Source organism: Acomys russatus, chromosome 6 (assembly GCF_903995435.1).
Source record: "Acomys russatus chromosome 6, mAcoRus1.1, whole genome shotgun sequence".
NCBI classification, from domain to species: Eukaryota; Metazoa; Chordata; class Mammalia; order Rodentia; family Muridae; genus Acomys; species Acomys russatus.
This window is the reverse complement of record NC_067142.1, coordinates 68,902,638-68,925,059: the sequence shown is the minus strand read 5'-3', so window position 1 is coordinate 68,925,059 and position 22,422 is coordinate 68,902,638. Positions and strand designations below refer to the sequence as shown.

General features: G+C 38.2%; 2 protein-coding genes across 4 annotated transcripts in view; both read right to left on the bottom strand.

The window, feature by feature from the left end:
* Positions 1-22,422, bottom strand: part of Tagln2 (transgelin 2) — a 960,136-nt gene that overhangs the window by 325,541 nt on the left and 612,173 nt on the right. The window lies entirely within an intron of this gene.
* Positions 12,531-13,472, bottom strand: LOC127190719 (olfactory receptor 10J3-like). Its single transcript, XM_051147898.1, has one exon. It carries the CDS (start codon positions 13,470-13,472, stop codon positions 12,531-12,533), a length of 942 nt encoding a protein of 313 aa, XP_051003855.1.

Here is a 22,422-nt window from a genome sequence, read left to right as displayed (position 1 = left end):
TGCTATCTTTACTTTCATATCCATTTTATTACTACATGCAATAACCAACTTGGAGGAAAAAAATCCCAGCTGTTTATAGACAAAACGTGACTAAAGAAAATTGACATTTATGTAATAGTGAATAGGTTGTTCTGAAAGGAAAGGATTCTGAAATTTGTAGCAATGAGGATTAATCTGGAGGACAACACGTAAGTGAAACAATCTAGTGAGGGGTGGACAAGTATGACTTGATTACATTTATGTATTACTTACAATATTCAAAATAATAGAGATAAAAGAGCATTATCAGTAATTAACAGTAGCTGAAGTAGAGAAAATGGGGAATTTTCAACAACTATCACATTTGAGCATGCAATGTGAATTACTTCTTAAGATTTTTCTATATAGCATAATGGCTATGCCAATAACATTGTGCTATAAACGTTAAACATTTTGAGAGGGTAGAATACCCAATAGCGTCTAGAGCTGCTAGGGAATCTCTGAAGCCAATAGATGTCTTTTTTCATGATTGTGGTATCCACACTTAGCTGCTATTGAGGTTAAATGGTCATGGTTTATTGCAAATGAAATACACTTTAGGATATTTGTCTTAAGAAATCAAGAAACAGTGCGAGCAATATAACCCAATAAGAAAATGCCAAACCTGAAGACTTGGTCAAAGTATCCACATGATGGAAGAAGAAAGTATGATAGTGGATGTGATAAGCTCATTTGAAAAACAAGACTGGTGATTTAGAAAAAGATAATGATAAAAATAGAGATCTTTACATTCCAATGCTAGCGTTGGGTACATTCTTTAGAAGTTCTCTAATGTGATATAGAAACAAGAAAGCCCTGCTCCAGTCCTGGATGTTGCACCTACTTATACCTCTTATCCTCAAAGATCATAAAAGAATGCAAAGTCACTGCCTAGTCTTCCCACGGACCCTGTAACAGGACCCTGGCATCATGAAATGGTTTCACAGTGTTACAGTACACGTGTTCTGCCACTTCCTAGGATTCCAGTCAAAGGAAGGAAAAGGGTCAGAGGAGCCTAGGATCTTCGACAAGGAGAGAAAAGGCTCTCCTATGTGGAAGCCATGAGAAAATTCATTCAAAGAAAGAAAGAACTGAAGTCCCATGGTTTATTATATTTCTTCGCAGCCCACACAGTATCAGGAAACAAGAAAAAGCAAAAATAAAAAATAAAAAAAATAAAAAATAAATAAAATAAAAAATAAATAAAAAAACACCAAAAAAAAAAAAAAAAAAAAATTGGACCATCTACCATGTGTCCTCCTCTCTCAGATGAAGCTACAGCAACAGAACACAATAGGGCAGAAATGGCTGCCTGTCTACCTGGTACAGCCTTCTCTTCCACTCCCACCTAGAGGGCTTAGTGTGCATTGGATTGCTTCCCTTCTTTACACCCTGCTCTAAAGGCAATGTTTTCTAAAACTTCCTGTCCTTACTACTTCAAATAGCACCCAAAACCTGATGCCTGTCGTTCTCCCCTGTCCCACTGTAATTGTTTCTACACCCACTTTCCACATTTCAGTTGAGCTGACCATTGTCCACCCCTCCCCCTTGGACTCTGTAATCGCATTTTCATGAAAAACTAGTCGGACACTTTTGCATAAATTCCTTCAATCACTTCAAAGTTTTAGCCACAGTGTTCAAAATTCACTTGAAGACTGATTATAGTAATAAAGCACAAACAGGTGTAATGCAGGTGAAGGATGTACACTGGTACTAGACAAACAGGAAGCCCAAAATAAGTCGTCATTTTATTAGTAGTTATTCCTTTCTGTTTGACAACTTAGCCAGTTTCAGTCCACTCTCACCTCTCGGTACTTGTAAGCCACTCTTCGAACATATCAAACATGATGTTATGCATTTTCTAATGTCCCCTTTTCATCCTCCTTTGAAATCTTTTGGAGGTGCATCAAGCAGAATCACAAATGACTACGCGAACTGTCCTAACACAAGTACAGATTAGGCAGAGGGAAACTTCCAGTTTTGTTTCTAGCAGTGTGTTTATAATGTCCAGAACTTTACTTCTCAAAGTCCTGTTGGCTGCTCATCCAACCAGTACAGCTGGTAGCAGGGGAGCAATAGGCAGTTTCATTAGGATTGTTGCCTGGGATGCAACAGATAATTTGGAGGTGACTCCTTTACAACAAGTTTCCATTATATCTATATACATTGAAATTCATGCAGATTATCCTTAGGGTTTAATTTCATTTCAGTGAAGAGAAGGCTTTATTCAGGCCTTTTATTTTATGCCTGGAATCTTTTTTTCCTTCCTTCTCAAGACCACTCATTCAAGGTTGTGAACACCCTAAAATTTTCTCTCTCCCGGTGCCATTATGTAAGAGCCCCTCTAACAAAGAAGAGACATGGACAAGAGTAGGGCCCCTACTCTAGGCCGTGGGAAATGTAAGGAGAACAGGATGAGAAATGGTACAGCAGGGAGTGACATCTGGATGGAAAGCACCAGACTCAGAAAACACTTTACAGTTTTGAGTTTCCTTGCTGCCTTTCCTTTCTATTATGTAGACAGCATAAAAAGTGATACAAAGTCTTGTCTCTGGGCAACTTCTGCATCAGTGTACTATTTATATTGCTTTAGAGACAGGAATTATTTATTGTGGCACTTTCTGGATGCTTCCACAATCCCCTCTGCATTTTAGTTTGTTGAAACCAAATAAAGCATGTTAATAGTACAATGTATTCAATGGTTGAAAGTATAAGGGCAGTGATAGTGGAAGAAAAACACGATGGAGATAGTCTGTGCTCATGAAGCTTGCATTCCTGATCTGCTTCGGGTATCAGACTCAATGCAAAGCCCTTCAAATACTTTATTCCCTTGTCACATTATAAAATATGTTCACATGTATTTCCAGATATATCCATGTGAGAGGCCATGTTCTTCTGCCCCTATAGACTGCCAGTGGGATGAATATGTGACAACTGAGGGTCTCTTGTAAGTCTTCCCATACTAACAGAAACTAAAGCGAGACTCACCAGGTGGCTTGCTTCTTACATCTTCTGGAAGAGTCACACTCCAGCCTGAGTCCCATGTGTCATCCTGAAAATTTTATCATCATAATAATAGATTATTGATTTTCTTGCTAAATAGATGCAAAATACTTCCCAAGGCTTTTTATCAAGGTGCTTCTTAAGTAACCCACCGGTTACTAAACTTTAAATTGCTTAGCAAAAGAATTTCTATCTTACCAAATACACAGAGTTTTATCACAGGGTTACTGACATCTTAGGAACCCCTGACTTGTTGGCAGTTCTCTGAAAACCTCCTGGAAGCCACCCCTAAAAGTGGCTACTTCATAGGAGGGAAAGAATGCCCATCTTAGCCTTCCTGCAAATGAGACCAGAGCTAAAGACAAAAGAAGTCTAAGTTCCTCCAGATTTTCTAGTCTAGTCCCCACAGTGAGCTTCTCCGTGGGTTGGGAAACAGTAACTGTATATGGGGGGAGGATAGTGAAGTATTAAGCTTGTGTCAGTGTCCTGGGTGACTTTCTCCCAAATAACACCTTCTACTCCCTAATGGTGAATGGAGGCAAACAGAGGATGAACAGTCCAGTGCCTCGAGACCTCGTTACTGAGGCAGCTCATTATCCAATGCCGACACTCACACTTGGGAGAAGACAGCTGGTTGAGTCATTAGGAGCTATTCCTCTGGGTTAAGAGGTTAATTTTCCATCATGGAGTGGCTTAGGGTCTTTCTGGGATCTAGGCTATGTCTTCTGCCCATTTCCCCAATGCCACAGAATTAGGCATAAGGCCCGGTATTTTCTAAGGAGAGAACAGAAGCAGGTATCAAGTAAATTTGAGCAACGATCTCTATGGTCAGACAGGCAATTTCTGGTATTTTGAAACTTGAAGCCAGTTTAAAGTGTCTAGGTGGCATCATCAATCTTGTCCCAGAATCTGCTGTGTGAACTTTTATACTTTTAAACTGATGTTTCTTATCCCTTCTCCAGTCATCTTACACTCATTCTCTACACTCATTCTGGGGTCTTAGCTCAAGTTGCCTCCGAGCCTCAGCCTTGTTGGTCATCCTCTACACCCTTTGACCACCTGATTTCCCATAGCCCAGAGGAGTGTTAAGATCCAACTACAGTTTTAATACATAAAATCAGGACTCATTGTCACATTTGTGAGGATATTTAGAGTTTATTACATTCATCTATTTTCTCCAAGTGTTCTTAGAATTTTGTCTTTTAAGCAATAATTACTAAGACCTTTCATAAATTCTTACGAAGTGCTACATATAAATTTGTGCAGTATATCTATATATCTATATATCTGTATCTATATAGATATATAGATATATATACTCATTTTATCCCCCTCAAAAAAAAAAAACTCCTTAGAACATAATTATATCTGGTTTCCAGAAAACTGTCAGACCAGGACATAATCTTATTTTCCCTAGCACATTGAGATAATAAATAAGAAACCAGAATTGAAAACAAATCACTTGATCTCATAAGTTATGGTGAGTGTGTGTGTGTGTGTGTGTGTGTGTGTGTGTGTGTGTGTGTGTGTGACTGATTTAAACTTGTCAATGATTGAATTACCGGTGATACCAACCTAAGAAGTAACTTTGTGATGGTGGACAGAGGCTTGGTGACTTGATTCAGTTTCCATAGGATAAAATTTTATGTTTTCAGTTTACTAGATAGATGCTTAAAGAACTGATTTTTCTCATCTGGCTCTTTCTCTCTTCATCTCTTAATGATAATATGATAAATAAAATGACTTAGATTCTCTGCCAGATTTTGCCTCCCACTCTGAATCCTTCACATTGCATTCTGTAATCTCAAAGTAACAAAGAAAGTAACTCTGTGTGTGTGTGTGTGTGTGTGTGTGTGTGTGTGTGTGTGTGTGTGTGTGTGAGCGCGCGCGTGCACGCACGGGCACGCGTGCTTAACAACTGGAGTCACTGATTTTTTTTACTGGAGTTCTTTTCAGACTTCTGATTTTCATTACTTAATATGGTCAATTCTACTACATCTATAAAACAATGCTATCATGATGAAATGGTATTGATGTTATTCTATTCTTTAGGAGTAAAGCATACATGAAGGAAAGATATAAATGAATGTGTTAAGTCTGGCATTCAACTCTCTATGGTCTCTTTCAGAGACTGTCATTTGTTGTTTGTGGTCTTTGGTCAAAAGAACCTAGAAACTGAGCAGAGCATCTGCAATCTCCATATGTGCTTATACATGAAAGAGTGAGTGGAAATAAATTAACCCTCACAAAGATTGAAACCTGATTCAAATTAACTTAGTCCCTAGTTAGATAAATAGGATCTTGTCCCTACCACCACCTGCCAGGGAGTACAATAAAATTCCTACTACAAGAAGATAATGTAATCTAGAGCTTCAATTTGTCTTCATAATTTATTCATATATAGCAGGAGTAAGCAACTACGGCCTGCCAGATGATGTGACCACCATCTGTTTTTGCACAGACAGCAAGATGTAGGGGAGTTTAGAATCATAATCAATTAAAAATAAATAATAGAAAGATATGTGAAGACAAAAGTGTGTGATATTTTAATTTTATTAGCCACACCATTAAGTTGGTTCTGAATAACTACCACATGCTTTAATTTCTATATTATCTATAACCATGGTTGTGTTACCTTTGCAAAATCTAACACAGCAGAGATTATGGCAAAAAACCTTAAATTACTTATCTTTTAGCCCTTATATAAAAAAAAAACAGGCTCCCACTAGAGTTCACAATACAATAATACTATATAGATACAAAAGAAGAAAGAAACAAAAAGCTAAAAGGCAAAGCACACAGCAGGGAGAGACCAGAAACAGTTACTTTACAGGCTTGATAAGATGCAACTTTAAGATGACTGTAATTGTTGCACATCCTACAAGACTTGGTCACTTGTGTATAAAGTATTGCCATTTACTGTGGACAGAACTACACTTATGCCTTCCTAGCAGAGATGATAAGATGTCACATCATGTTAAAATGCATTACATGGAGATTCTATACCTGTATACAATGACATGTACAGTTAAAGCCACAATAAATTTAGAAAGTTGAAGATCCATGTAACCAGACTGGAGCAAGAGACACTTCTTCAGTGACTTTGAAGAAGTGGGTTGTTGTGTTTTCACAGAACCCATTAGAGAACGTCATGCAAAAAATCTGAGTAATTTCTAGAAACAGAATACTCATAACTAGCAAACAAAAAGAAAAACAACTTCACTTTAATCAGAAGGACCTAAATTCTCTCAACAGAGTTTGGAAGTGCATCCAACTTTGCAGCAATGGCCACACCCCTACAAATACTCCTCAGGCTCCTGAGACCTTGAGAAGGAGACCAAAGAATATGATGCCCAGACACCTGAGTAAGGAAACTGAGGTCAAAACTGTAAAGTGTTTTAAGGTGCTGAGTTTGAAATGCAGCAATGGAAACCTACTCTAACCAGCATTGGATATAGAAAATTACCATCAATAGCTGAATGTTTTAAACTGTTGACGGGAAATAAAAATGAATGAAAAGACATCTTCAAAGTGGTGAAAGAAAATAACTGCTGTATGTGAGTTCCAAAATCAGTGAAATATCTATTATAAAGGAACAAAATTGAGTCATTGAATTTGTATCATGTATCTCTATACAACCAGTTAAAAAAGTCTAACAAGTTATAATAATGAGAACTCTCATATTTGGAAATAGACAGTTTGGGGTTATTTTCCAATTTATTTTATTTCATGACTATGATGGGTCTTTATTACTTTATTACTACTAAACATCTCAAATTTAAAAAGAGTAACCCACACAGGAAGAGACATGGATGATGCAAATTCAGATCCACCTCCTGGGTTTGTCTTCCTAGACCTTCATAAATTTCAGGATTCCATTTCTAAAATAGGAGTTATAACAGAAATCCCATCCTCCGTTTTTGAATCTTCTCCAAGTTAAAGAAGAGGCTGTATCTAGAAGTGCTTCTCCTATTGAAAATGTGTTGACATTTCAGAATTTCTAACACTGGGAGGATCTACCATCATCTTCCTCATGCCCCTGCCATAAAGTTAGGTGACCTCATAGTCCAAGGAAAGAACCAAGAAAGAGACACACAAAGAGTTGTGAAAATGAGGCAGTCAGTAAGGAAATAGCTTTTAGATTATCTATACTCTAAAATGACTAACATCATGAAAAAAGGATATCTGGAAAAGGAACTTACAAATATTCATAAGACCTTTTAAAACTCTATTCCCTCCCCCCAAGGTGTGTTTTGACTACAAATACAGAGAAAATACTAGAGTGCATGTTTTTTCTCCTTTCTATTTTCCATTTCTCATTCCCTTCTTTTCTTTCCCTTATCTCAAGCCTTACTGCTCTTTAAGTTTGGATTTATATAGGAAATCTATCATTAATCTATTTTACTTTTTTTTTTCCATTTCTACATTTCAGAGACAAAAGACATAGATCCTTAGGGAACAGCCTTTCCCATGGGATCACTTAAATACATTTGTTGTGTGGAGAAATGTTCCACAGGAAGCTCCTGGTGCTGTTGCAGGATCTACTTCAGGGCTCAGCCTTCAGACCACATCATTAGGGACACATTCCTCCAGAGTGCCCCCTACAGTGTGTCTGTGTATCAGTCACTGGACTATAGCACAAGTTCTTACACACACACACACACACACACACACACACACACACACACACACAGGTGGGGCTTTTTGGTCTTGGCTGTTCATCACTCCACTTCAAGATGCTCCTAAAAAGAACCACTCCAGAAAATGCTTCGAAGCTCTGGATTCCAGTGGCTGCAGTTTCAGTCACATTGGCTGAATTGCTGGTTTGCTGCTTAATCTCTTCTCTTGAAATCTTGCTGTCTATGCCAGTGAAATCACTCCAAGGAACTAAGTCTAAAACAGTCTACTTCTTTTGTCCCAATTAACCTCTTTTCTCTCCTATCAAGGGTAGGTGGGTTGGAAGGGAGATATAAGCATTAAATTAAAAAATTTTAAAGGTAAAGTATGTTTGAAAAAGTTCAAAGCCTACAGTCACTCATTTCTATTCCATATATACATATATTTCTGAACTGGTTTATCTTATTAACAACCCTGGTTGTCCTAGAACTTGCTCTGTAGACCAGGCTGGCTGCAAACTCACAGGGATCTTCCTGCCTCTGCCTTTTGAATACTGAGATTAAGGCATATGCCACCACAACTTGTTCAGATGTTAATATTTAGTGCTCCCTATGTTACAGTATTTATAAAAGAGTTTTTTAATTTGATGTTTCGTGAAATATTTCTATTTATGTGAAGGAATGAGTATCTTTTATGGACGACTACATATTGCACCCCATTCACTTACCTATTTGGCTTCCAATGCCACCTCTCATAGACACAAAATTGTTGAAGTCAAGAGCATAAAGCAACATTGTCTCTATCAAAATAGACCTCCAGAAATCCTCATGAGCTTTCCATAGCTAAATGAGGGTGCTTTGTAAATCAACTCAGCAAACCTCCACTTAAGGGCAATTAAAGAGAAATCCCACAGTCATAATCTAGAATGGAGATAAAAATAATCACTCACCAATGAGTACATTTGGAAATTTAGCCCATGGGTGAAAGGCTGTGATCACCACTAATTCTTTTGAAGCAGGAAATGAAGAGAAGAGAAACACCTTTTTGAACCACAGGCAAAGCTTTCTGATGTTCATAGGATAGGCAGGTAGAAGCCCAGGTCAATGGACGGCCATGAAAGCACAGCTGTCTTCCAGTCTTAGATTTCCTGCCCAGCTCTAAGCAATTACTTACCTATATTGCCGTGCTCCCATCTGGTGCATCATCAACTGCACAGCATTACCACTCTAAAGCTTTACTCTGCTGGTGTGTCCAGGGACACTATCAAGTTTACTGTCTTAGTTAGGACTTATAGAACTGTAATAAAACACCCTGACCAAAAGCAAGTTGAGGAGAAAAGGGTTTATTCAGCTTAATCTTCCACATCACAGTTCATCATAAAAGGAAGTCAGGGCAGGAACTCAAGCAGGACAGGTACCTGGAGACAGGAACTGATGCAGACCCCATGGAGAACTGTAGCTTACTGCCTTGCTCTTCGTGACTTGGTCAGCCTGATTTCTTATAGAACCCAGGACCACCATCCAAAGGATTGCACCATCAACTATGGGCAGGGTCTTTCCCATCAATCACTAATTAAGAAAATTTCTTACAGACCTTCTTACAACCAGATCTTACGGAGACATTTTTTAAATTAAGGTTCCCTCCTCTCAGATGCCATTAGCATGTGTAAAATTGACATAAAACATTCCAGAACATTCATTTACATAACTTGCAATCCAAAGTCTTTCTCAAACACTGGAAATACCTAGGGATACGTTCATCATGATTTATTATTACTGATGTTCAGGATACCACTATGGTTGCAGTTCTCTTAGAGGAGGGTAGAGACACAAGACTGAAGTGAGAAAATATTGCTCATGAAAAGTTATTGGAAGACAAAAATGACTCCTACATTCTGAAAGGTAAATCAGATTCTTATTTTAAAGCAACTTCAAGAATATAATACTATATTGCTGACAACTAAATTGAGTCACAGTGAATTTAGCTCGATAAACATGATGGAATCTTTTTTTTTTAAACGTTTCACTACAATATATCATAGCTAAAAAATCGAGCAATTGTCTTATGCCAATCACTGTTCTAGAAATGGGATCCTCAAACGGGGCTCTGGTAATGAACTGAGCCATAGACTTACAGGCATCAAGTTCATTGTTGGGTGTTCCCTGCTACCCACACCTCTGTCAGAGAGAAGGAAGAAGGCATGAGAAAGAAACGGAATTGAAATGATAGACAGTCACAGCAAAAACCTCAGACTACCTCATAGATGAGGACTCTGGACCTAGGAGAACTTTTCATAATCATCATATAGTGTAAACACTCTGAAATAAGAAAGCCCTACAGGCAGCATACTGTGAGAACAAAGAGGAAACTTAGAGGCTGGGATTCCTTAGCGAGAATAATACCTGAAGGGAACTCACTGAGAACCTCAGTCCAATGTTCTCGCCTCACATGGAGGAGTGCATATATAAGCCTTTATGGGCACAAGCCGGGGATGTGCATCCGTATCCATTCTGAAGATGCCTTCAGAAAAGAGATGGCATTACATTCACCATCACACTTAGACTCAACAGCTTTGAACTAAATTCCCTAGAACTGTGAGGCAAACAGTTTGAATTGTTTTTTTTTTTTTTTTTTTTGACCCATGTCATAGAAGTGAACCAACTACCAACTCCGGTAAGCCAGACACTATACTAAAGATATCTTGATTCCTGATCAAACTCCATGCATTTTCCCCCAAAGTGACATATATTTGTTTGAATTAAAAAAAAAAAAAAACTCTGTTGATTTCTACAGACTTTCTCAATCCTCAGCACCTCACAGATCCAATGACACATTCACAAGATTCCTTCTGCAAAAGCGTACCATAGGATCAGAAGCATTCTGGATGCCACAGAAACTGTTTGAATCTCAAGAAATGTTTATTCCTCAGTATAAATGACCAGTACATAGTTTAAAAATTAGAAAGAAGTTTCTTCCCAATGCCAGAGCATCCATTTTCTCCTACTGTGCTAGGTAGAATGACATTAAATGCCGTATTACACTTTAAAGTGGGGGTTTTAAAAAACTCCTGAAAATTAACCAAACAAAAACTTATGAATACCTATATTTTTGTGAAGTTTTGGACTTCTGTTTATTAATAAATATTACCTAAGTTATAGTGAACATGCTTATATTTGTAACAACTATGTTTTTCTAGAGTTTAAGTCACCCTAAAAAATAAACTCTACTTTTCCTGGGTCCCTTTCAACCTTTGTCTCTATTTACTCCTGTGTTGGAAGTAAGAAAAATCATGTTAGACTGTTTTATTCTATTTCTGAAATTATGTTTATTACATCACATCTCACTTTCCTTTCTGTCGTCAAACCCTCCCATATACTCTTCTTTGCTTTCTTTAAAATATATGGCCTAGTTTTTAATATGTATATATACATATATTCCAGTAAAAAAATAACATAAATATTGTTTTCACAATTAACACAAACATATGTTTTCCTAATATAACCAGTACAGTCTGTACAATATGCTTCTGTATATGGTTCTGGGACTGACCATTTTGGATTGGATAACCAAATGGTGTGCCTGAGTAAGACTACTCAAGCTATCAGCAGTCCTTTGCATAGAGTACAAGCCTCATGGGCTTTATCCCATCCTCCTTGGCATCTCTATATGCATTGTCCTTTTTCAGCTCATGTTTAGTTTTATTTTAGTGAGACTTTAGCACTGTAGCTTCTTACCTTACTAAGAAACACAGAAAATTCTGAGACTCTATATCTTACAGTCTTTCTTTCACTTCCTTTGTAATATTGCCTGAGCCTTAGGTGTGGAAGATGGTTTTGTAGATGTACCTTTTGGGACTGAGCTCCATATTGCTGTTCTATTTATACTAGCCAGGAAGTGGAAACAACATGGTTGTCCTTCAACATATGAGTTAACAGTGAAAATGTGGTGTGTATACATTAAGCAATGCTGTTCATCTGTAGAGAAAAATGAAATCATGAAATTTTGCAGATAAATGGATGGCACTACTAAAGATCATATTCAATGATCCTAAGTTAGGTTCAGAAAGACAAACGTTTCATGTTCTTTCTAATTAGATACTCTTAGTTCCTAATCTATATAAGTGTAGTCTTCACCCTTCATCAAGGAAACATCTCTTTGCAGCAGACAAAATCCATTACAGAAAACCACAATTGATCAAAACATGTTAATCTTTTGACATGGCCTCCATTTCTGGTCTGTGTCCTCAGCTACGGATCTCAGGACTATGAACAGCACACCTCTTTTACAGCTGATACCATTTCTTTCCTTGTTTGCACTTGCCATTCCTACATCAATAGAAGAGTTCCATCTTCTTAGAAGGTGTGCCTCCAGAGATTTGAAGTTATCCTGATTATTATAATGCTGTATTAGCAAACCAGAAAAACAGAATGCAAAAATGTTTCCATAGAAAGCTGTACATTTTGGGTGGGGGATCCTCTCACTTACTTATCACAAAGGCTACACATTTAACTTCACCAAAGAAATTTTGTCAGGTTGTGTTCAAAATAATGTATTTGTGTCTTTTAGGAACCTACTAGACTTTAAGTTTTCCTTCATTTGTATTAAATAACCAAAAGATTGTAAGATATGTGTAGTCACATATGAATGCACACGAAGGCATTGAGGTGTGAGTAGCAGAGGTGTGCATATTTTTCTGCCACCTATATGCATGTGTGCTTAAGAGCAGGACCCAGATAAACATGTCTACACAGAAGGAAACTTACTGTTTTATCAATCAATTCCAGTAAATTGCTTGGAGACACACACACACACACACACACACACACACACACACACACACACACAAATTCATATCAATAGCATCAAAGAAAATGTCTTCAAAGAATATTCTATTAGGTGGAAAGAGCCTTAAGACCCATGGCCTTCCGTAGAGCCTCTTTGACCTCCTTGTTTCTCAAGCTGTATACCACTGGGTTCAGGAGAGGAGTGATAACAGTGTAAGTCACTGAAATGAGCCTGTCCTGTCCCAGAGAACTCTGGGACTTGGGTTTTAGGTAGATGATTGAGGCACATCCATAGTGGATGATGACCACTGTAAGGTGGGAGGCACAGGTGGCAAAGGCCTTCTTCCGACCTTCAGCTGAGGCTATCTTAAGGATGGTGGAGATGATGACAACATAAGAGATGAAGACGAGGCCCATGGGTAGGACAAGGACACAGACACTGACAACAAAGTTGATGATCTCATTGACAGTGGTATCTGTGCAGGCCAGCTTCAGCAGGGGTCTCACATCACAGAAAAAGTGGGCAATAACAAAGCCATCGCAAAAGGGTAGGCCAAATACTGATGTAACCTGGACAATAGCCATGCCTAGACCAACTGCCAGTGACCCAGATGCCAAGAGGATACAGGCCTTCCTGCCCATAATGACTGAATACCTTAGAGGATTGCAGATAGCCACATAGCGGTCATAACCCATTGCTGTGAGAAGAAAACAATTGTTGATGCCAAAAGTTAGGTAAAAGAAGAGCTGGGTTGCACAGCTTTGTATGTCTATGGCCTGGTAAGGATGAAGGAGGCCAGCGAGCATACGAGGAATGATGGCAATGGTATAGAAAGTCTCAGAGATGGAGAGCATGCTCAGAAAAAAGTACATGGGGGTATGAAGATGACGGTCCAGGCGAATAATTGTCACAATGATCACGTTGCCAGACAGAGTCAGAAGGTACAATGTTAGAAAAACAATAAAGAAGCCAAGCCTGTGCTGCCAACCAAAGCTGGAGAAACCTTCAAAGAGGAACTCAGTCACAACGGTGGAGTTTTTCTTTGGCATTGAGGCACTTGTAGCCTTCAAGGAGCTCAGAAACAGGGAAAAAAATCATGATGAGTCAAACACAAAATAGAGTAGGCAGGACCAAGACCTTTTATAAATGGCATGTCCAGCTCAGGCAGGGATCTGGACCCCAGTAACTTCAGAACTCAGCTATTGGCTCCTTGTTCAGTCTTCCTCTGTGGCAAGCCTCTTCTGTGGAAGTGTAGAGTTGTTAGAGACGAACCCTTGGATTGAGGGCAGAGAGGGGAACAGTGCATAAGGTCAAGTCAAGGTAACCCGATTTCAATTTTTCAATCATATATCCAGAAATTTGGATTGCTGAATCATTTGATAATTCTACCTTTAAAATGTAAGGGTCTCCTTTTTCCATACTGGGGTTTTATAGCCCCACCAACAATATAAAAGATTTACAGTTTGCCTAGGCAACCTTTACTGTATCTTCATAAGAGATGTGTAACATAATGTCACTGTTAGCAACTGTCTCCTTGTGGTGTTGATTTCCCTTTCCCTCATGATTAGTGATACTGAACAACTTTCTGCACATTTGAGTTGAAAACAAAACTTTTAAGTGGCAGGCTCATGTATGTTGTCTCCACCCCGTTCTTCCCACTTCACACCAACACTCACCATCTGATGTCTGTGGTAACTTCCTGTGTTGTTGTTCTCTCTAAATCTCTTTTCCTAATGTGGTTGATCAAAGCTCCCACCTTCCTTCTGAATAGGGCAATCATGCTTTCCCAAAAGATCTGCCCATTAAATACTCCTGCATGAATCCTAAATAGTTCTTTACACTTTTAAGCATCATATTCAAATTCACTTGAAAATGAATTATAGTAATATAGCAGGGAGCTGCCATGGACATTAACCAGGTTAATGTAGGTGAAGAATTTGATCCTGTACTTCACACACAGGAAGCCCTTAAAAATGGGGATTTTTATTAGTGGATATTTATTTTTACTTTATAAAATGGTAGATATGGAGGTATGGGATTCAATTAAACATTCAGGGATTTTTTAAAAAACAATTATTTGAATATTGTATGTTTGACTTATAAGTTTATCATTTATCTCCTATTTAAACATAAGATTTTTTCATAGTTAAAAACATTGAGCTTTTCTGGGGCTCATAGATAAATGAACTAACCATGTAAATCTGGCTACCTGAGTTAGATTCCTGATGCCATATAAATGGTAAAAGAAAATAATTAACTCATCTACTAACCTTCACACACACACACACACACACACACACACACACACACACACACACACAAAACAAGAGAGCAAGACACATATGTGCTTTGTACACACAAACACACAATTGTGAATGAAATTTATTTAATAAGACCCTCTACAAAGGTTCAACATTCAAATGTACAGAATATATGAAAACTACTTTTAGTTTTGTTTTAATCCTTTTTCATGGTGATGGAAATCATTTTACTTCTCCTTTGGATCAGAATAGTCTATCTAATTAAAACATGTGGGAACATCCTTCAGGGACACTCAGATCCCTTGTTGGGTTAAGGTTCATGATTTCATGCTCAGTGATTATAAGTCAGTCTCATTGTGTTTATATACACTAAAATTAATGCATGCAATGCCTGAAGTTAATTCTACGTTGTTTATTAAGACAGGCTCATTCGTGCCTATATCTTGGAGTATCCCTGTTTTCATTTTACACTATTCCATTAGTCAGTTGTAAATTATTCATGACTTTGAAGACTCAATCCCAGCACAAACATGTGGTCAACTCCAGGAGACACAGTAATCAGTAGGAAGCATAGAATGAGGTGGTGCATTAAGAAGATTGGGCAAAGTAAGAGTACAGAACTAGAGTATTGGAAAGTTAGGTGAGGAGGAGAAGGGAAGAGAGGAAAAAATGTATAAATAGAGAGAAACCATCAAGCCCAGAATGTCTGTGAGTTTGAGTTTTGTGTTACCTTCTCCTTCTCAAATAAGCAACAAAGTGAAGACACAAGGCTTGTCCATGGCCCAATACTAGATAAACAAAAGTTCTTCAGTTTCTCCTAAAGAAAAATATTACCCTGTTGCTTCATGAATTTTTAAATTTTTTGTTTATTTTTTAGGTTGTAATTTAATTATAACTTTTCTCCCCTTTCCTCCCTCCAAACTCTCTCACATCTCCTTCCCCACTCTCCTTCAAATTCATGGTCTCTTTGTTTTTTACTACTGAATTCTTAATGTTCCCTATGAACTTTGGTTGCTAATTCTAAAAAAATATTGTATTTTATCCATCAAAATAATTTCTACAGCAATTAACTATGTTCAATAGCCACAAATAAAATACTGTATTAGTGATAGGGATAGGAAAAAAAAGGCCATGATGGTCATGTTGGAGATTGTGTTCTTGAATAGTCTTCGAAATCTGACCCAATTAAAGCTCCTTGAAAGGTTTTATTCCCCTCATCTTTGCATTATTTAATATTCATCTATGTTTCCAAATTCCCAGAAACCACATTCACTACCATAAGAGACTGTGTTCTTCTTCTCTCACAGGCTTCGGCTGTCTGTGTGGCAGCTGAACATATGCTCCAGTGAAACCTCTACCTTAAATACAAAGGGGAGTCAGACTCACCAGGTATTCTCTTCCTTCCAGCTTCTGGAGGGCTGTACTATTATATGAGTCACATTCACCATGCTGGAAATATGACCATCTGAAATGATAGGTTGCAGATTTTACTGAATTATAGAATACTTCATAGGGTTCTGCTAATGCTTTTCATAGTATCATTTTAAATCCATCCATTCCTTAATAACGGGATGCAGAATAGTCTGTGCATTTCCCTATAACTGAGTCTTTATTGTCTTAGATGCAAAGTTATAGCTTAATCACTACTCCTTTGCTGACCTCTCTGAGCACCGCACACCCCCTCCGCCAAATGTCACGGATAAAAGCAAACTTTTAAGGAAAGAGAAAGTGCTGGGTGCAGCCTTTCTGTGTCTGAGCTCAAAGTGAGAAACAACAAACTCTATAGGCCTTTCAGTCCAACCTGGTAGAGCAAACAAGTGGTGGCCTAGTGGATGGGATTCTTAGTAAAGTATCAAACTGCTTTCCAAATTGCTGGGTATCTCTCTCCAAAATAACAACTTTTCTCCCTGGTGGACAATGACAGAATTCAAAATGCAGACTACAGAGTAGTACCTTGAGGCCTTGTTATTGAGGCTGCTCATTATCTAATCCTGAGAACACTTGGGAAAACAGAGCTGGCTTAGCTATTAGGAACAACCTCTTGGGCGAAAGACTAATTTTCCTTCAGAGAAAGACCATAGTCCTTATTGAGATCTATGCCATGTTTTCTGGGAGTTTATGGCCTTATGCACTCTAAGAAGCAAGCAGAAGCAGTTATTTAGTAGGATTTTGAGCAAGGGTCCCTATTGCCAGGCACACACGGGGATGATATCTGATGCTCTGATACTAGAATCATGTTTAAAATCTTTGGGTGGGCTCAAATCCTTTCCTAGAATTTAACTTTTATATTTTTATTTTTTAATTTAATATTTTATATCCCAACTGAAGTTTCCCCTTCCTTCTTCTTTCTCAGTCCCCTCCTCTAACCCACAACTCTCAATCTCCAACCCCCAATCATTCCTCGCCTCCTATGGATATCAAACCAGTGTAGGCACATCAAGTTGCAGTAAGTTTAGTCACATACTCTCCTATTAAGAATGGATGAGACAACCCAATAAGAGAAAGGTCCCCAAAAGCAGGCAGCAGAGTCAGAGATTGTCCCTGCTGCCACTGTCAGGAGGCCCACAAGAATACCAAGCTACCCAACTGTAACATATATGCACACGGCCCATGTCCATCCCATGCATACTCTCTAGTTTCTATGACCCCCTATGAGCCCAGGTTAGATGATTTTGTAGGTTTTCTTGTGATGTCCTTGACCTCTCTGGCCCTATAATTCTTCCACTCCCTCTTCCACAGGATTTCCCAAGCTCTTCCTAATGTTTGGCTGTGTCTGTTTCTATCAGTTGTTGGATGAAGCCTCTCTTGTGAAAATTTGGCTAGACACCTATCTTTGAATATGGAGGAGTATCAATGGGAATAATTTCATTGACTTTTTGGCAGTCATATTTAGTTCTCTTCTAGGTTCTATCCAGCCTCTTGGACCTGGCCCTCCAGACAGTGCTAGTTGTGGGCTCGCTCTCATGGCATAGGTCTCAAGCTGGACCAATCATTGGCTTGCCACTTCCACAATTTCTGCTTTACCACAGCACATATTTTAGACAAGAAAAATTATCAGTCAAAGATTTTTTGGCTGGGTTGGTGTCCCAATCTTTCCTCTGGATGTCTTGCCTGGTTACAGGAGATGGCCTGTTTTGGTGCTATATTACCATTGCTTGGAGTATTACCTAGGGTCACTCTCATAGATTCGTGAAATTTTCCATTGCACTAGATTTCTAGCTCATCCCAGAGATGCCCCCAGATTTAAGTTGTCTCTCCAAGTACTCTAGCCCCCCACTGTCCCCCTACCTTATTTTTCCTATTTCCATCCACACATACCCATCCAGATCCCTCATCTATTCACTCTCAATGTCGATTCTATTTTCACTTACTAGGGAGATTCATGCTTCATCTCGTGGGCCTTCCTTGTTACTTAGCTCCTCTGGGTCTAGGGATTGTAACATAGCTATCTTTTACCTTATGGCTAATACCACTTATAAGTGAGTATATACCACATTTGTCTTTCTGGTTCTGGTCTATTTTTTATAGTTTCATCCATTGCCAAAAGATTTCATGATGTCACTGTTTTTAACTGCTAGGTAATACTCCATTGTGTAAATATACCACATTTTCTTTATCCATTCTTCAATTGTGGAATATCTAGTTTGTTTTCAGTTTATGGCTATTCTACACTTAATCTTAGCCAAAGGCCTGAGAAGCGATATGACTATTCTAAATAAAGCAACTATGAACACAGTTGAGTAACTGCCCTTGTGATATAATGGTGCATCCTTTGGGGATATATCCAGGAGTGACATATAAGCTGGGTCTACAAGTACATCGATGCCCAATTTTGTGAGGAACTGCCGTATTGATTTCCAAAGTAACTGTACAAGTTTGCATCCCCACAAGCAGTGGAGAAGTGTTACCCCTGTTTCACATCCTCACCATCACAAGCTGTCAATTGTGTCTTTGATATTGGCCATTTGACAGATGTAAGATGGAATCTCAGAGTCATTTTGATTTGTATTTCCCTGATGGTTAAGGATGTTGAACATTTCTTTAAGTGCTTCTTCTTAACCATTTGAGATTCCTGTGTTGAGAGTTCTCTCTTTAGATCTGTACCCTATTTTAAAATTGGAGTATTTGGGTTTTTGACACCTAGTTTATTGAGTTCCTTATGTACTTGGTAAATGAACCCTCTGTTGATGTGGTATTGATGAAGGCTTCTTTCCACTCTGTAGGCTGCCATTTTTGTTCTTTTTACAGTATCCTTTGCCTTACAGATGCTTTTCAGTTTTATGAGGTCCCATTTATTAGTTGTTGATCTTAATGCCTACACAATTGCTAGTAAGTTCAAGAATTGACTCCTGTGTCAGTGTGTTCAAGGCTATTGCCCCATTTCTCCTTCTCTGAGGTTTAGCATATCTAGTTTTATGTTGAAGTCTTTGATCCACTTGGACTAGAGTTTTGTGCAGGGTGATAGAAATGCATTCTTCTACATGCTGGTATTCAGCTACACCAGCACCATTTGTTAAGGATGCTCTCTTTTTGCCACTGTGTAATTTTGTTGGGTTTTTTTGTTTTTGTTTTGTTAAAAATCATGATTTGATTCTACAGATGAACCTTCCTTTTTATGCATATTAATAACTACTGCTTTGTAGTACAGCTTGAAATCGGGGATGGTAAAACCTCCAGAAAATTTTTTGTTTTGTTTTTGGTGTTTGGGCTATTTTTTGTTTGCTTGTTTGTTTGGGGCTTTTTTGTTTTTGGTTTTGTTTGTTTGTTTTGTATATGATTTTTTAAAAAGCTCCTCTAGGTTTTTTTTCCCATATTACAGTGAGGATTGTTCTTTCAAGGACTATAAAGCGCTCTGTTGGGATTTTAATGGGAATTGTGTAGATATGTTGTAGATTGATTTTGGGTAAGATGGTCATTTTTACAATGTTAATCATACAGGTCCATGAACATAGGAGATCTTTCCACCTTCTGGTATGTTCTCTAATTTCTTTCTTTAATGGCCTAAAGTGTCAATTGCCTGAAAAGTACAAGATTTCCTTGTTTTTAATAGCTGAGCAGTATTCCATTACATAAATGTACCACAGTTTCTTTATTCATTCTTCAGTTGAGGGGCATCTGTGTTGTCTCCAAATTCTGGCTATTAATAAAGTTACCATGAATATAGCTGAGCAAATATTCTCATTGTATGATGGATTGTCTTTCATGTATATGACTAGGGGTGGTGTAGCGGAGTCTTGAGGTAGCACTATTCCCAATTTCCTGAGAAAGCACCAGGTTGATTTCCGAAATGGTTGTACAAGTTTGCAGTTCCACCATCAATGGAGAAGTGTTCTCCTTTATCTACATCTTTGCCAGCATGTGCTATTACTTGAGTTTTTTGTATTAACCATTCTGACAGGTGTAAGATGGAATCTCAGAGTTGTGTTGATTTTCTGGGTCTTTGAGCTGGAGATCTTCTCCTCCTACTCCTATTATTCTGAGGTTCAGTCTTTTTTATAGTATCCCAGATCTCCTGGATGTTTTGTGTTAGGATCATTTCAGATTTACCATTTTTATTTACTGATAAATACATCAATTTTTTTTCTATCTTCTTCGCCTGAGATTCTCTCTTCTGTCTCTTGTATTCTCTTGTGATGCTTGTGTCTTTAGTTCCTGTTCACTTTCCTAGATCTTCCTTCCCCAGGATTCCCTCAGTTTGCATTTTCTTTATTGCTCCTATTTCCATTTTTAGGTCTTGAACAGTTTTATTCATTTATTTCACCTGTTTGGTTGTATTTTCCTGCCTTATATTCATTTCCTTTTAAAAGGCCTTTATGATCTTTATAATGTTGGATTCAAGGTCATTTTGCTGTGCTTCAGCTGTGATCCAAAGTTTGTTGCACTACAATAACTCAGCTCTGGTGGTGACCTTTAGCCTTGGCTGTTCTTAATTGTATTCTTATCTGGTGTCTAGCCATCTGGGTTTGGGGTTATTACTGGTTTGGATGCTGAATTCTGAGTTCCTTGTTAGATTCATGTTCTTTCTCTTGGTTTCTGTTGCCTCTCTGTTCTTCTGACCTTAGTGGCCCAGGGTTCTGGTGACCAGAAAGTCTTCAGATCCAGTAGGGTGTCTTCTCTGGGGGTTTTACAGCCTACATAATTTCTTAGGTTTTGAGTGCCAATGTTGCCTCTGGGCTTCCAAGTACCTGTGTGGCTTCCAGGGTTCTGGGCTTTGCATAGTCTCCGGTGTTTCTAGTATGGTGTGTCCACCAATAAAGCAAATTTTTTTCTGCTAAATTTTGGGCCAGAATATATCGTCCAGGCAATGGATACTGTTGGTGCATGTTGGGGGGTGCTTTATGGAGTGTTAACAGGTTGTGGGAGATGTCTTATCTGGGGTCTGTAGAACCAGCATTACCTCTAGTTAAAACAACCAGAATTGTAGACTAGTATTTGGAGCCCCTTGTTGGGCAGTGTGCTATTGGGTGGGCTCTAAAGAATATTGGCAGACTATGTAGTGTCTTATCTGGGGTCCTTAGTGCCAACATGGCTTCCAGTACAGTAGACATCTTCACCTGGAGTTGTGGGCCTGAATGTAGAGCCCCAGGGAGGAGCAAAACTTTTATGTTTTTAACTGGTGTGCACTGATTTTCTCACATCTTTCATTCTGAATCTTTCAGTTCAATTTGGCATTGGGCTTTAGCCTTGCCAGGTCATTCTCCATATACTACTTTCAGCTATATTCAACTTTTTATATCTTAAATAAGTTAGTATGTCTTTATAGGTTCAGAATATGAAACAACTGTTGCATATGTTTAATTCTTTACTCATATTTTGTTTTGTTTGGATGAGCCTTGTCCTTCTGACTTGTGATCTGGGTACCTTTATATGAAACTTTTCTACTCACTCATAATTTGTCACCTAATTTTCCTTAGAACTAGATATTCTAACAATCATTTCTGAGAATTATCATATGTTGGATATAAAACTATGAACTGTATTTTTCTTTTCATTTTTTGCTTAGTTAAAAACTGAACATGTTGGAGCAGCTCTGAACTTAGTTTTATATTTTAAACCTTCTGTGTTCTTTACCTTTATTTGCTTTTTTTTTTTTTTTTGGTTTATAAATAGAAGTGGCTATATATGAATACTTAGGTCTTCTTAGTGGCTTATCATCATCACCATTGTTGTTTAGTAAGTATGGCTTACAAGTGTTTTCACTGTGACTTAGTTGAGTAGTCAGTTAATAATTTGGGTAGATGGCATACCAACACCGAGAATCCATCACCAATCATCTGCGGATCAACCTGTGTGGTAGATTGTGACAAGCATGGAAAGTTCTAACCCCTTCTCAGGGTTCTACTTTTTGTTTTTGGTTTTTTAATATTTTTATATTTTGAAAGTTCCGTACATTTATACATGTATATTGATTATATGGTTTTCCTTTTTATTAAGGCTCTTCTAGCCCTCCATTTTACATTCATTGTTTCTACATAATAAAAAATGTATAGGAGAACTCAACGCTGCCCATTTTATTCCAAGAGCTCTCCACTAAACTTGTGGCTTATTAGCTACTCTTTCAGAACCAAGGCACACTGATGACTGTCTCTATTCACTCTCAAATGAGTGGACCACACTGAGCCAGGGTATCTGCAGGTTTTACTCAGCCTCCAATGAAAGTAAAGCCTGATCCCGCCAATACCAAGACACTATCTTGCAGAGAAAGTTCCAAGAAGTAAGATTTTAAAAGGTCCTTATC

What these genes read in the sequence shown, in the direction of transcription:
- LOC127190719 (XM_051147898.1), bottom strand. Translation starts at nt 13,472, where the DNA reads ATGCCAAAGAAAAACTCCACCGTTGTGACTGAGTTCCTCTTTGAAGGT.